The sequence below is a fragment of the Kluyveromyces lactis genome (genome assembly GCF_000002515.2).
Source record: "Kluyveromyces lactis strain NRRL Y-1140 chromosome E complete sequence".
In the NCBI taxonomy this organism is placed as follows: Eukaryota; Fungi; Ascomycota; class Saccharomycetes; order Saccharomycetales; family Saccharomycetaceae; genus Kluyveromyces; species Kluyveromyces lactis.
The window spans coordinates 427063-439107 of NC_006041.1; the positions used below are offsets into that span (position 1 = coordinate 427063).

The 12045-nt window shown below is 38.1% G+C and overlaps 7 protein-coding genes and 1 non-coding gene across 8 annotated transcripts; 4 read left to right on the top strand and 4 right to left on the bottom strand.

Annotated features, from left to right (window-relative positions):
• Positions 1-33: 33 nt before the first annotated feature.
• Positions 34-1008, bottom strand: BET2 (Rab geranylgeranyltransferase BET2; the record flags this gene model as incomplete). Its single annotated transcript, XM_454162.1, has 1 exon — positions 34-1008. One exon carries the CDS (start codon positions 1006-1008, stop codon positions 34-36), a length of 975 nt encoding a protein of 324 aa, XP_454162.1.
• Positions 1009-1215: 207 nt separating this feature from the next.
• Positions 1216-2595, top strand: PRP4 (U4/U6-U5 snRNP complex subunit PRP4; the record flags this gene model as incomplete). The annotated part of the gene is made up of 1 exon (XM_454163.1): positions 1216-2595. One exon carries the CDS (start codon positions 1216-1218, stop codon positions 2593-2595), a length of 1380 nt encoding a protein of 459 aa, XP_454163.1.
• A 56-nt stretch (positions 2596-2651) lies between these two features.
• Positions 2652-4562, bottom strand: HDA3 (Hda3p; the record flags this gene model as incomplete). The annotated part of the gene is made up of 1 exon (XM_454164.1): positions 2652-4562. The coding sequence occupies one exon, from the start codon at positions 4560-4562 to the stop codon at positions 2652-2654; it is 1911 nt and encodes a 636-aa protein (XP_454164.1).
• Positions 4563-4937: 375 nt separating this feature from the next.
• AOS1 (E1 ubiquitin-activating protein AOS1) lies at positions 4938-6078 on the top strand (the record flags this gene model as incomplete). Its single annotated transcript, XM_002999348.1, has 2 exons — positions 4938-4965; positions 5078-6078. The coding sequence occupies 2 exons, from the start codon at positions 4938-4940 to the stop codon at positions 6076-6078; spliced, it is 1029 nt and encodes a 342-aa protein (XP_002999394.1).
• A 157-nt stretch (positions 6079-6235) lies between these two features.
• On the bottom strand, positions 6236-8518 carry SEC23 (GTPase-activating protein SEC23; the record flags this gene model as incomplete). Its single annotated transcript, XM_454166.1, has 1 exon — positions 6236-8518. The coding sequence occupies one exon, from the start codon at positions 8516-8518 to the stop codon at positions 6236-6238; it is 2283 nt and encodes a 760-aa protein (XP_454166.1).
• Positions 8519-9158: 640 nt separating this feature from the next.
• GAB1 (GPI-anchor transamidase subunit GAB1) lies at positions 9159-10337 on the top strand (the record flags this gene model as incomplete). Its single annotated transcript, XM_454167.1, has 1 exon — positions 9159-10337. One exon carries the CDS (start codon positions 9159-9161, stop codon positions 10335-10337), a length of 1179 nt encoding a protein of 392 aa, XP_454167.1.
• A 319-nt stretch (positions 10338-10656) lies between these two features.
• On the top strand, positions 10657-11106 carry SMX3 (mRNA splicing protein SMX3; the record flags this gene model as incomplete). The annotated part of the gene is made up of 2 exons (XM_454168.1): positions 10657-10659; positions 10771-11106. 2 exons carry the CDS (start codon positions 10657-10659, stop codon positions 11104-11106), a joined length of 339 nt encoding a protein of 112 aa, XP_454168.1.
• A 338-nt stretch (positions 11107-11444) lies between these two features.
• Positions 11445-11552, bottom strand: KLLA0_E04951r. Its single transcript has 2 exons — positions 11516-11552; positions 11445-11481 (listed from the first exon to the last, which is right to left on the bottom strand). It is a non-coding gene; the product is annotated as a tRNA-Trp (tRNA).
• Between the last annotated feature and the right edge of the window lie 493 nt (positions 11553-12045).

Here is a 12045-nt window from a genome sequence, read left to right on the forward strand (position 1 = left end):
TAGCATTCATAATTTATTTAAGTTTCTAAGACACTAATCTGAGTACTTGCGTTGGAAATATTTCGTCACCGTATATGGCATACAGTATACTGGATCAATATCTCTTAATCCTGGATACTTCATTATACTTAATCCTCCTAGACCAAAAACCGTGTGAAATACGTCGACTTCGTTGTCTGGTCTGTCACTAATCCCTCCATTTTTGGGATCCTGACAATGCAAAATGAACTCCGTTAGCTTGGGAAAATCAATCCAATCAGCTTTTTGGAGTATTGAAAGTGTTGATAATACCCACCAGCTATAGCATACATCGGGCAGTTTGCTTGGCCTACCATTTAAGCCCCCCTCTGGAACTTGTCTTTCTGAGAGCCAAACAGCAATATTCTCCTGCTGAGCTGGAGTTAAAGAGTCTAATTTTCCGACGATTGCTAAAGCAGCAATGCAAGTAAATGCCTGAGCAGCATGAGATTCTGCTTCAGGATTTAAGCCAAATCCGCCATCGAAATTGTAACATCTAAGGATATACGAAACTGCTGGTTCTACAACTTCTTTCGTCAATTTGTGTAAAATGGACAAACAGCTCAATGCAGTATATACGAAACGTGTGTCGACTTCACCAAAACTATCACCTTGGAATGAGCCGTCTGCTTTTTGATTGGATAGGATAAATTTTTCCAATTGTTCTTGCTTCTCTGAACCCAAGCGCTCTAAAGCGTTGTAAGTAGCCAAAATCTGAAGCCCTGAAAGAGTCGTTAATAGATGACCATCATGTCTTGGAAACGCAGCAAACCCACCAGTTTTATGATCCCAACAGCTTAGGACAAACTGTATTACATCCTCCTTATTGAATGTTTCGATAGAATCAAGGAGATAGAGGGCTGTCAATCCCCAGTATACCCCATTCAACCTTAGATGTTCTGAGAGCCAGTACTCTAGATCATCTTTCTTAGTATCTAAAGACGCAATATAATCAATGTGTTTATCTCTTAACAACTGCTGTTCACTCATGATCGTTCGATCGACGCCTAGCTTCAGACCCTTTTTACTCGATGGAGTACCTCACTTGTTTTCCAACTTTTGAACTATTCATATTCAGGAATAACGATAAAGTTCATTTTATGAATATGCTTTTAAAGAAGTGAGATGATAAAGAGATGAAATCAAAAAAGTGGCACCGGTAACAACTCACCTTTGGACTATCTGCAGTAACTTCTAATGGTAGAATTAGATGATTTGCAGGTAGATGTTGACTACAAAAACCAGGATGGGCAATCAGTCGGAGATGCTCTGAAAAGATTGGAATTCCAAAGGCAAGAAAGGCTCAAAATTGTGCCTACTCTAGATACAGACGTTAGACGAGCACTAGAGCTAGTGGGAGAGCCCGTTGATATCGCTGGCGAAGATAATTATTCTCGCAGAGATCGACTTTCTGATCTTATTCTTAGCGATCCAAAAGCCAGAGAACGAGTTACAAGGTTAGTAGAGTCAACTTCCAAAGACCAGACGAAAATCGATACTGAAAGAAGTAAAGTAGATGATGAAGACGAGGAGTTCTACACTCCAGCATCACAGCAGTTGATAGAAATGAGGAAGTTTCTTATAATATACTCTATGCAACGCTCTAAGCTGAGGCTTGAGGAGGAGAGACGAAGACTTGTCAGCCAAAATGTGAAAAACGTCATAAGTAAGCGAAGGGACCTGGAAAGTAAATTGAAACAGTTCTCTTTGAAGGGAATGCAGGTGATAGATGAGAAACCTATTTCTGAAATTAATACTTCTCCTGGTGGAGACCTGATGGCTTGTGGCAGTTGGTCCGGAAATTTGTCTCTGGTCGATAATTCGTTGTCCAAAATCTACTGCAATAGATCTTTATCTGGCACAAAGATTAGTGGATTGGATTGGAGCGTGGACTCTAAAAACATTTTTGTCTGTACCCATGATGGACGCATTGTAATATATGATAGTGGTGATGAAACCACAGTTAAGATCTTGTATAAAAATGATGCCAGGTTTGCCCAAGTACGATGCCATCCATGTAATAGTTTTATTGGAAGTACGTCTTTTGACAAAACATGGATCCTGATAGATACTGTGAAACAAGCCCCTATTTTGATTCAGGAAGGTCATTCTGCGGAGGTTTTCTCACTATCTTTTCACAATGATGGCTCATTGGTGAGTACAGCTGGTTTGGATGCAATTGCATTAATATGGGACATACGGTCCGGTAAAAATATCATGTCATTACAGGGACACTCAAAACCTATTTATTCCGTTGACTGGTCCCAAAATGGATATCAGCTTGCGTCTGGTAGTGGTGACGGGACTATAAAGGTTTGGGATATTAGGAAAAAGGGAAATGTGGAAACGATCTTAGCTCACAATAGCATTGTTTCACAAGTCAAATTCAATAAGCAAAACGGAGGATATTTAGTGTCGAGTGGATATGACAAGAAAGTAAATATCTTCAATGATGGGAACTGGATAAAGGAACGAAGCCTTGAAGGGCATCTTGATAAGGTTATGTCAATTGATATTGTAGGTCCTGATATATATAGCGCGGGTTGGGACCGCTCAGTTAACAAATGGGGAGTCTAATTAATTCTACGCAAATTTGTAAAAACGTTAATCATTATGGATGTTAAAATTACGTATCATTTCTTCGATCGGCCATTAGTCGCCTGTCTTCCTCTGCTGGGTTGAATTTTCGATAGTCTATCAGTTATATATCCAAGTTTAGAATGAAGCCCTCCAAGATTTTGCCCTTCCTGTTGTAGTTGTGATTTCAAGAGATCTATTCTCTGTTCAGCACTGGCAACCTTCTTTTTATTTTCGGCTACACTGTCCTCTATTTTCGTTTTCAAGAGCTTGATTTCTTCTCTTAATTTATCTTGTTCTTTGTTGCTTTCATCAACAGATTGAGCGGCTCTTTCTATCTCCTTTTGCATGTATGTTCTCTCAGAAGATTTAGACTCCGAATTTCGTTTTTCTCTCTCGCGGGCATCTTGCAAGTTTGAAATTTCTTCTAGTAAACCCTTCAAAACCTTATGTGGTTCGCTTTTAGACCCTAATTTTGTCATTAAATCATTAATTTCTGAATCTATGAATTCAATCTGTTTGTGCTTCTTTTCTGATTCCTCAAGGAAATCTTTTACCTTAACGTCATCATCTTTTAGCTTCTTTTCGGATTCTTCAAGCTTTTCCTTAATATCATTATAATCCTTATTGACCTTGTTGAAATGATGATTTTGAATAGATTCCATTCTTTCAAAATCATCTAATTCCAACTTTTGTCTCTGATTCATAGCGTAGATATTTTCAATGGACTGGATCATTTTATGAGTCAGGATATCAGTGGCTAAATGATAATCAATTTCGCCGTTTTGCCGGCCAGATGCTGATACCCATGTAAGAACTGCCATATCTTGTTTTAATGGATTGGTGGAATAGTCGTTTTTAACTCTTTTAGATTTATAATACAATAAGGAAGACCTTTCTTTCGAATGGCCCCTATTCCTGCGCTTTCTGTCATTGATGAACTGTTCTTTTAAATCATTACCTGTCTGGCTATAAGTTACTTCTGTCAATAACGATTTTTCAACATCTATTGCAGTATAAATGCTGATCGGATAAACATCTGGCAAAGGCCATGCCATGTTTGGATCATTCAACCAACTAGAGAGATACTTCAAATTTTGGGAGTATATCGGCCTGAGATCTGGAGGCAATGTCCCTACTATGTCTCTGAGCACCACCACGGCAGCTGCAACGTTGACAAGGTATTCTCTTGAATCCTTTTTGAAATGTTTTCCGAAATACAGTTCACAATGGTCGATGGAGTTGATAGTAGTTAATCTGATCGCTGGAGCATTGCTATCTGCTCCTCTCTTGGGTCTATTCTGCTGACGAATTTTTTGTATTACCAGATCTTCTGGATTACACGTAGGATCTAAGCATACTACCATATCGACACGAATATCTTTTGGGAAAGAAGACTCTATTTGTTTAATATTATCCGAGCAAATGAGATGGCAAGTACATGAGAAATTTTTTGGCTTATTCTTTGTCTTTATAGTTTGGCCATCATGTCTAACAATATTCACCTTATTACCAAGTAGGAGAGCCTCTAAGAGATCCATAGTTCTGTCGGACCTTGCCATTAATACAGTGTGTGTCTCATATTCTTGAACAAGAGTAATAAGATCTCTCAAGACAGCAAATTTTCCCGATGTCTCAGCAAGGTGGCCAGGAATGTCCTTTGTTATCAAGGATTTTGGCATAAAATGGTCGATTAAAAGGTAAGGGTGTGTAGCAACATATTCACTATTCAAACACATCGATTTCATAGACCCTATTACGATATCTTCTCTATAATCTGATGTTTCAAAGTACTTCAAAATATCTGAGTAATGCAACGATACAATTTGGTCGGTTAACTCTTTCTGATATAAGCACATGGATGCAGGTAACCAATAGTCTCCAGACGTGTCTCCAGAAACTCCCATTGTTTGTGCATCGACAATCGCAGGATCCGGCGCAGTATCTAAAATCTTCAGTAAATCCATGATGCACTGAATTTTTCTTTCTATTCAACTAATTGGACGATTTAATGCTCTGGATAGTGGAAGTTCTCACTTTTGAGTGCTGCTGACACTAATTCTCAGATTAGCAATTGTTTTCACAGTAAGGCGTCTGACGGTACTATAGCCTGCACATCATAATTCCTGCTGTTTATACTTTTAAACCAATGCTCATTTTTTGATCAAAAAAAATCCAACCGTAATAGAAGCCTAACATGAAATTAAGATCACTCAAGCTGAGAAGTTCATGAACGAAAATAGTGAACTGTGCTAACTGGAAGCATTGATAAGAGTCGACATACTTGGAGAATTAGTTTTACAATTAGCTAATAACTAACCGATTGTAGTGACGTACAAATAATGAGTGGCGCAGGAGAATTGAGTGCAGGTATGTCAACATGATAAGATATTTCAATCATGATATCAAGTAATGAATATAACCGGAATAGGCTGGGAAAGTGAGTTTATTTACTAACAACAGGGCATTCTAATCCCAACAGATGAAATTGCTCTATACGATAGGCAGATCCGGTTATGGGGAATGACAGCCCAGGCCAATATGAGATCTGCCAGTGTTTTGTTAATTAATTTAGGTGCGATTGGTAATGAGATAACGAAAAATATCGTTCTAAGCGGGATTGGTTCATTGACCATATTGGATTCTCATGATGTAACAGAAGAAGATTTAGGTGCCCAATTTTTTATCGGAAAGGATGACATTGGCACGAAGAGATTGGAGGCCGCAAGGCGCCATATTGAAGATATGAACCCTAGAGTTAAGTTAACAGTGGACATATCAGATCTTCAGTCCAAGAATAAAGAATTCTTTTCACAATTCAATCTAATAGTCATAACGGACTTATTTCCCGCAGATATTGAAAAATTGAATGAAGTGACTAGGGAACTTAATGTACCTATCTATGTGGCAGGTATCAACGGGCTCTCTGGTTACATTTTCACTGATCTAGTGGAGTTTATATCCACTGATGAAAAGGTGAAGAGTGCTCGTCCTGAACAACTCGGTAAACAGAGCCCCAATAAGGAAATCATCAATCTATCTGAACGGAAGGATGAAGAAAATAATGCAGTTTATCAGGTCATTACCACCAAACATACTTATAAGCCATTGAAAGAACTTCTGAAATCTGCTACACTTATTAACCAATTGTCTAGACGGCAATTGAAAAGAATGACTCCAAAGGTTCCCTTAACTCTTACACTATTACAGTATGAAACTTTTCAAAACATAAATTTAGATGATTTTAGGAAGAAGTATGATTTAACTCGTAAGCAGCTTGGTTTATTAATTGGAGAAATCAGCAATGATACCATTGAAGAATTTGTTGAACAAGCCGCTGTAGAAATCAGTCCTGTGGCAGCAATCATTGGAGGAGCCGTTGCACAAGACGTGATAAATATTCTAGGGAAAAGGCAATCTCCGCTTAATAACTTCGTTGTTTTTGATGGTACGTCTTTAGATATGTGGGTATTCGAACTTTAATGACCCTGGTTTAGTAATTTAGCAATCAGTATCATTATATAGGACTAATTTATATAACATATGCTCATAAAACGCTTTATGAGATTTTTATCAAATATGTACCTGGTTGGAAAGCATAAGCATGGTATGTTCAACACTACTGCCATCAGGACAATAATTATGTTTGACCATTAACAGTTACTTGTTGCAAGTGGGACATGAAATTTTGTAAAGAAACATCATCAGTCAACACGATAGTTGAACCAGCGACAGCACCACTTTGATAACTGTCAGATGGGTTCAACTTGGATAACAAGAATCTGGCTTGCGAACCGCCAGCCTCAGTATCAATGAATCTTGGTAGAGGGAATCTGTCAATCAATAATTCTGCTGCTTCAAGCTTTGGTTCTTCTAATAAGGACTTGAAGTCTGCATACTGCGGATCATCTTGGTAACCTGCTTTTCTCCATTGAGCAATCTGTTCACCGTGATAAATCAAAATATAAAAGAAGGTATCCAACAACAAAATTGTGTTTGGTTTCACTGAAACAGAATCTAACAACACTGGTTGAGGTTCTTCTTCCATGGAGAATGAGGTTAGAGTAGGCTGAATCATAATCAGTGAGTTAGTGGTATCTTCTCTAGTGAAAATGTGTCTGTAAAATGCAGTTTCATCCGGAGAGTTATTGAAAACAGACAAAAACTGAGATCTTCTCAAATAATATGTGAATTGTGGATACAATGAAAATTGAGGAGATAATCTGAATGATGATGGATCATTCTTATTGTAGTCAGCGTATTTTTGACACAATTTAATCAAAGTTCTGTCAATCCATCTAATGACATCAGCGCCATCATCAGATTCTGCCTTGTCAACAGCAATTCTTGCCATTAGAACGGCAGCAGCCTCCTGATCAAAGGAGGATGCAATGGCTGGATTTCCAAAGGACAACATTTGGTTAGCAACAGTGGTGACCCTGACACGGTTTGTACCGGAGGAATGTTCATACGATGTAATGAATTGGGTGTAAGCTAACTTAGGCCTATCTGTCATTACTTCAGCAGATGCACCCGGGTTGACAATTTCAAAGAACACAGCGTAAGTGTGGCGTGGCGATAAAGATGACATCTTCCAAGAAGAAGTACCACCAATACCTATCTCAGAATCACTGACATTGGAGGCCTCGGTCTTAGTCTTCACAGCAGAGGCGTGGCCAATTAAACCTTGTAATTTTAGATCGCTACTTGTCTTAACAGACAAGGTACCCTTGAATGCCATTTGCAAATAACCTTCTTCATCCTTAGAAAAGAATCTTAGATATGACTGTTTAAAAATAGCGGTGGAGAACGCATCAGTCAATAACAAGACACCACCAGTGGAATCTGTTAGTCTCTTCATTTCGGACATACCAACTTGATCATAACAACCAGCAAAAATATCGACTGTATGACCATTGTCAGCGACTTTTTGAGCCAATTGGTTGTAGAATTTACAGGCCTTCTTGTAATGTTTTGCAGAATCAGAATCAATATCGTGATGAGATCTCAATGGGTCTTTTAATTCCGGGGAAACGACAAGACCTGGGCCCACGGTGCCAGGACCGGAGGAGAACAAGATTATTCTAGCAGCAACGTTCTTGTAACAACCTTCCAACACCAACGATGCAATGTTCAAAGCAGAACCAGTCGCTCTTAAAGGTCTGAAACCAGATTTCACATCCCATTGATCAGGCTTCAGGTTTTCCAACAATTGGGTCAACTTGAATTCAACTTGTTCCAATGGTAAGAAGAACCTGTTCAAAGAGAAAGGTGTAACCTTGGTTGGAGCATTGATATTAACGGCTTGTGCAGCATTTAATTTTTCACCGGTTAGCATTTCAACTAATTGAGCCAATTGGTATTCACGATCACCTCTGAACACATTACATTTATCAATAGAAGCTGATGATAAGTCGTGCAGTTGAATCACATTATCGTAAGTGATTAGACCAACTAATGCATTTGCAGGAAGCAAGGACAATGAAGTGATAATTGATTCCTTCAAAGCTTGGAGGTTTTCCTCTTCTGCAGTAGTATCCACAATAAAGAAGAAAATTGGTGGAACTTGGACAGGAACACTGGTGATATATTCAACTGTAGTATTAGTCAATTCCAGTGGTAAAGTTTCCTGCGTCATATTGGCATAATGTTGAGGAAGAATGTTTCTTGTCTTACAAATAGGACAAGTCCAGGTATTGGATCTAACATCGATCTCACAGTAAGGATTTAACACAGATTTACAGTTGATGTTACCACATACCACAGGATTATAGCCAGCAACAGCAAGATCTTCACGTTCCTTCAAAGGAGTGTATAAACATCCAACTGGAACCACATTCTTATTAGCGTCAGTTCTTGACGCTGGAAACACGTTCCATGAGAAACGAACACCGTTAATATCTTCGTTTTGTTCGAAATCCATGGTGCTAAATCTCTTGATTCCAATCTATAAGCAGTTGGAAAAGAATGTATAAATCTTCTATGTGGTTCAAACAGATCAAATCCCTAGCACTCACCTTAGCCTGAGCAATTGGACTTTTACAGGCTACTCTGGTTCTCTTTTTGTTGTGTTGATAAATCCTGTGTATTGCTAGATATTTTTTTCATCAAAACATTTCTTTCAAGGTCAGAAAATGCCAAATAATGCAAAACAAAAAATGACCCACTAAGGAAAGGCTTGAACTCAGATCTCTGTGCCTCAGTGCTGTAAGATTATCGGTTAAACACAGTATTGTTGTGACTAAACCTGACATTCGACTGCAGGTTGCAAAATTCTGCTGTTTTAGAAGCGAGTATCTTAATCACGTGATATGTAAACACGTATTAGAGTAAACTGTTCACGTGTCCGGGTAATGTTTGTGTGGATCACTTTTTGTATTACCATTGATTTAACTGATGTACTTCATTTCAATACAATAAGCTTTCAAATATGCATAATTTGTACTGCAATTACGAAGCTCGGTTCACGATTGGTTTGTTTTTTTGCATTGAACGGTGATACGATTCTGAGAGGATACGAAGTGACCCTACTGTGTTGACTTGTTGTGTCGCTTGAGGTGATTATGGTTTCGTCCGAATGGCAGGTTGTATGGGCTTGTTTTGCGTCCAGATTGGCTGTTTCGTACCTGTTCCCTTCTTTGCAGCAGCAATTGGACAGAACCGTTGAGTTTTCTACTCCGGTTACAAGCTATAGATCTCTGCAAGAAGGTGCGTATCTTTTACTGCATAATTTGCCCATTTATGATGGTGGTGTTGTGCATCATGTGCCTCTGCTGGTAGCTTTAATGGCATTCGTTCAACAAGCGGAGTTTCTAATGCCCGTTTTGTTTGCGGCCATGGACACTCTAATAGCGTATCAATTGATGCAAATAGCTAAGATATATCAACGCCAATTGCAAATTCCTAGTTATATTCCAGGTGTGGTTTATGCAGTGAACCCTTTGGTACTTTTATCATGTGTCTCACAATCGACATGTCTATTTGTGAACCTTTCCATTTCTACTTCTTTACTATTTGCGTTATCTAGACAGTTCTCACTGTCAGCCATATGCATTGCGTTGGCTGGTTATTTATCACCTTACGCTTATCTACTGTTGATCCCATTGGCAGGAATCTGTGGATCAAATTCTTTCGGCCTTGTTGTCAAGTGTACATTGGTATCGATTGTTTTGCAGTTGATCAGTTTCAAGTTAAATAACGATAACTGGAACTATTTGACTTCAACATACTGGATATTGATTACTTTCAGTAAGATAAGGCCAAATCTAGGGTTGTGGTGGTATTTCTTTATTGAAATGTTCGAATTTTTCATCCCATTTTTCAAATCTGTGTTCAACATATTTGTTGTTTCATTTATCCCACCTTTCACTATTAGATTCAATCAGCAATCGTTTTACGCATTTGTTCTATGTCTAGGTTGGATTACGCTCACCAAATCATACCCAACGTTAGGTGACGGAGGGTTTTTCTTAAGTTTTATCCCATTTTTCAAACCGATCTTTGGGTATCTAAGATATCCAGTCATATCAACCCTTTTATTCATTCATGCCATCATTTTGTCACCAATCTTCTACTACCTATGGATTGGATTAGGCTCCGGTAATAGTAACTTTTTCTATGCCATTTCTTTGGTTTATGCGTTAGCCATCTCGTCAGTGATTGTGGATTTGACGTGGGCCATGTTAAGAATTGAATACGATTCAGGTAAACCAAACCTTTCATTAAAACTGACTCAAATTTGAATGAACCCTGTTCCTTCTGTTGGAAGAAACATATCGTATTGTCATTATTTAATATATATCTAAGTATGACTTACCCAGTGCATGGCATAAAAACTTTTGAAAACTGTCCGGACTACTTTGGTTTGTTTTATTTGTTCCCTTGGTAGGGCATCTAATATTTCCATGCCATATTGAAAAACATGAAAATACAGTATTGCAAAAAGATAGACAACGAAAACATTACGTAGCAACCAACAGACGTAATAAAACCTTTAACAGATTCTCGAATTATATCGTGTAATCGATACATATCAGAACACCCGCGCATTAACGTATTGAAATGGTAAGTTTTCTTGTTCCATACTTTTTTGGTCGCAGCTAGGACGATTATGTCCATCTGCGATCGATGAATCCACAGATTTTGTCACCTTACTAACCAATTTAAACGTTGCAGGATCCAGAGGAATTCAAACCAATTAACCCTAAACCCTTTTTACATCAATTGATAGACAAAGATGTGCTGGTGACACTCAAATTCAATAAAATACAATATAAAGGAAGACTTGTATCGGTAGATACATATTTCAATCTACAACTAACAGATGCGGAAGAGATCATAAATGATGTCTCAAGTGGGAAAGTTGGGGACATTTTCATCAGATGTAATAACGTGCTATACGTAGGAGAGGATGTGAACAAGCAAAGTGATCAACCCCCTACGCCGACTGGAACAACAGAGAAATCTGACGATAAAGAGGAAAATGGAGAACTCGCAGAAGAAGCGAATTAATATAGCACTAGTCTGAATATTATTGAAGCAAACAAGGAAACATCGGAATAATTATGGATTCACTGTATAGCTTTCCTCAGTTGTAATAGAATTAGGGAACTGCTTATCTTAATAAAGGGAATATTAGTATTAGTATAATTAATGATAGTATAGTTTATGTAGGTTTTACAATTCAAAGGCTCATTCTAAAAAAATCTCTAGAGATTAATACCTTATGTTTTTCATTCCAAGAAGGTCTCGTTCACGGTGTAACAGCTGTTCCAGCCACCATGGATTTCTTATTGCTTACTAGTTTTCCAGTTGAGTTGGGGTAGTGATTTCCAAAAAAAATGCAAAAATGAAACGGACAGGAATTGAACCTGCAACCCTTCGATTGCAATTTTGTTTCCATAGAAATTTCCAGGATTTAACTGGAGTCGAAAGCTCTACCATTGAGCCACCGCTTCATTCTTAAGGTTTTTATCTATAACATCTTCTATATGAAATGGAGTGGCAGCATTCCTTATTTATAATAGTCACTTTAGGCCAGAGTATATTGCTAAGGTGAACCTGGAGCATTTCAACTGAATTAGGTGTCGTCGGTACCAGTGTTTTTTAACAGAATTGAATTACGCTTCCCAGGATAATATAATTTTAGTTTCTTGTATGCAATGATCAGTATAAAATGCACATATTATTTAAGATTCGATGACGACTGCCAGCAAGTTGGCCTCGTCACTGCAATAAAATATAATCATAAAGTAATAGCGAAATGAGGATTACCCTTTATATCACAATATATGTGCCCGTCTTGCGGTAAAACCGATATCTTTGGCTCAAAGTTAAATACTTTTGTGAGATTCTATTACCGAATAGATCATGACCTGAATTCAGTCATCGAAATGAAAGCAGTGATGGTGTTCATTTACAAATTACCTCTGTAGCTTTCTTTGGTACATG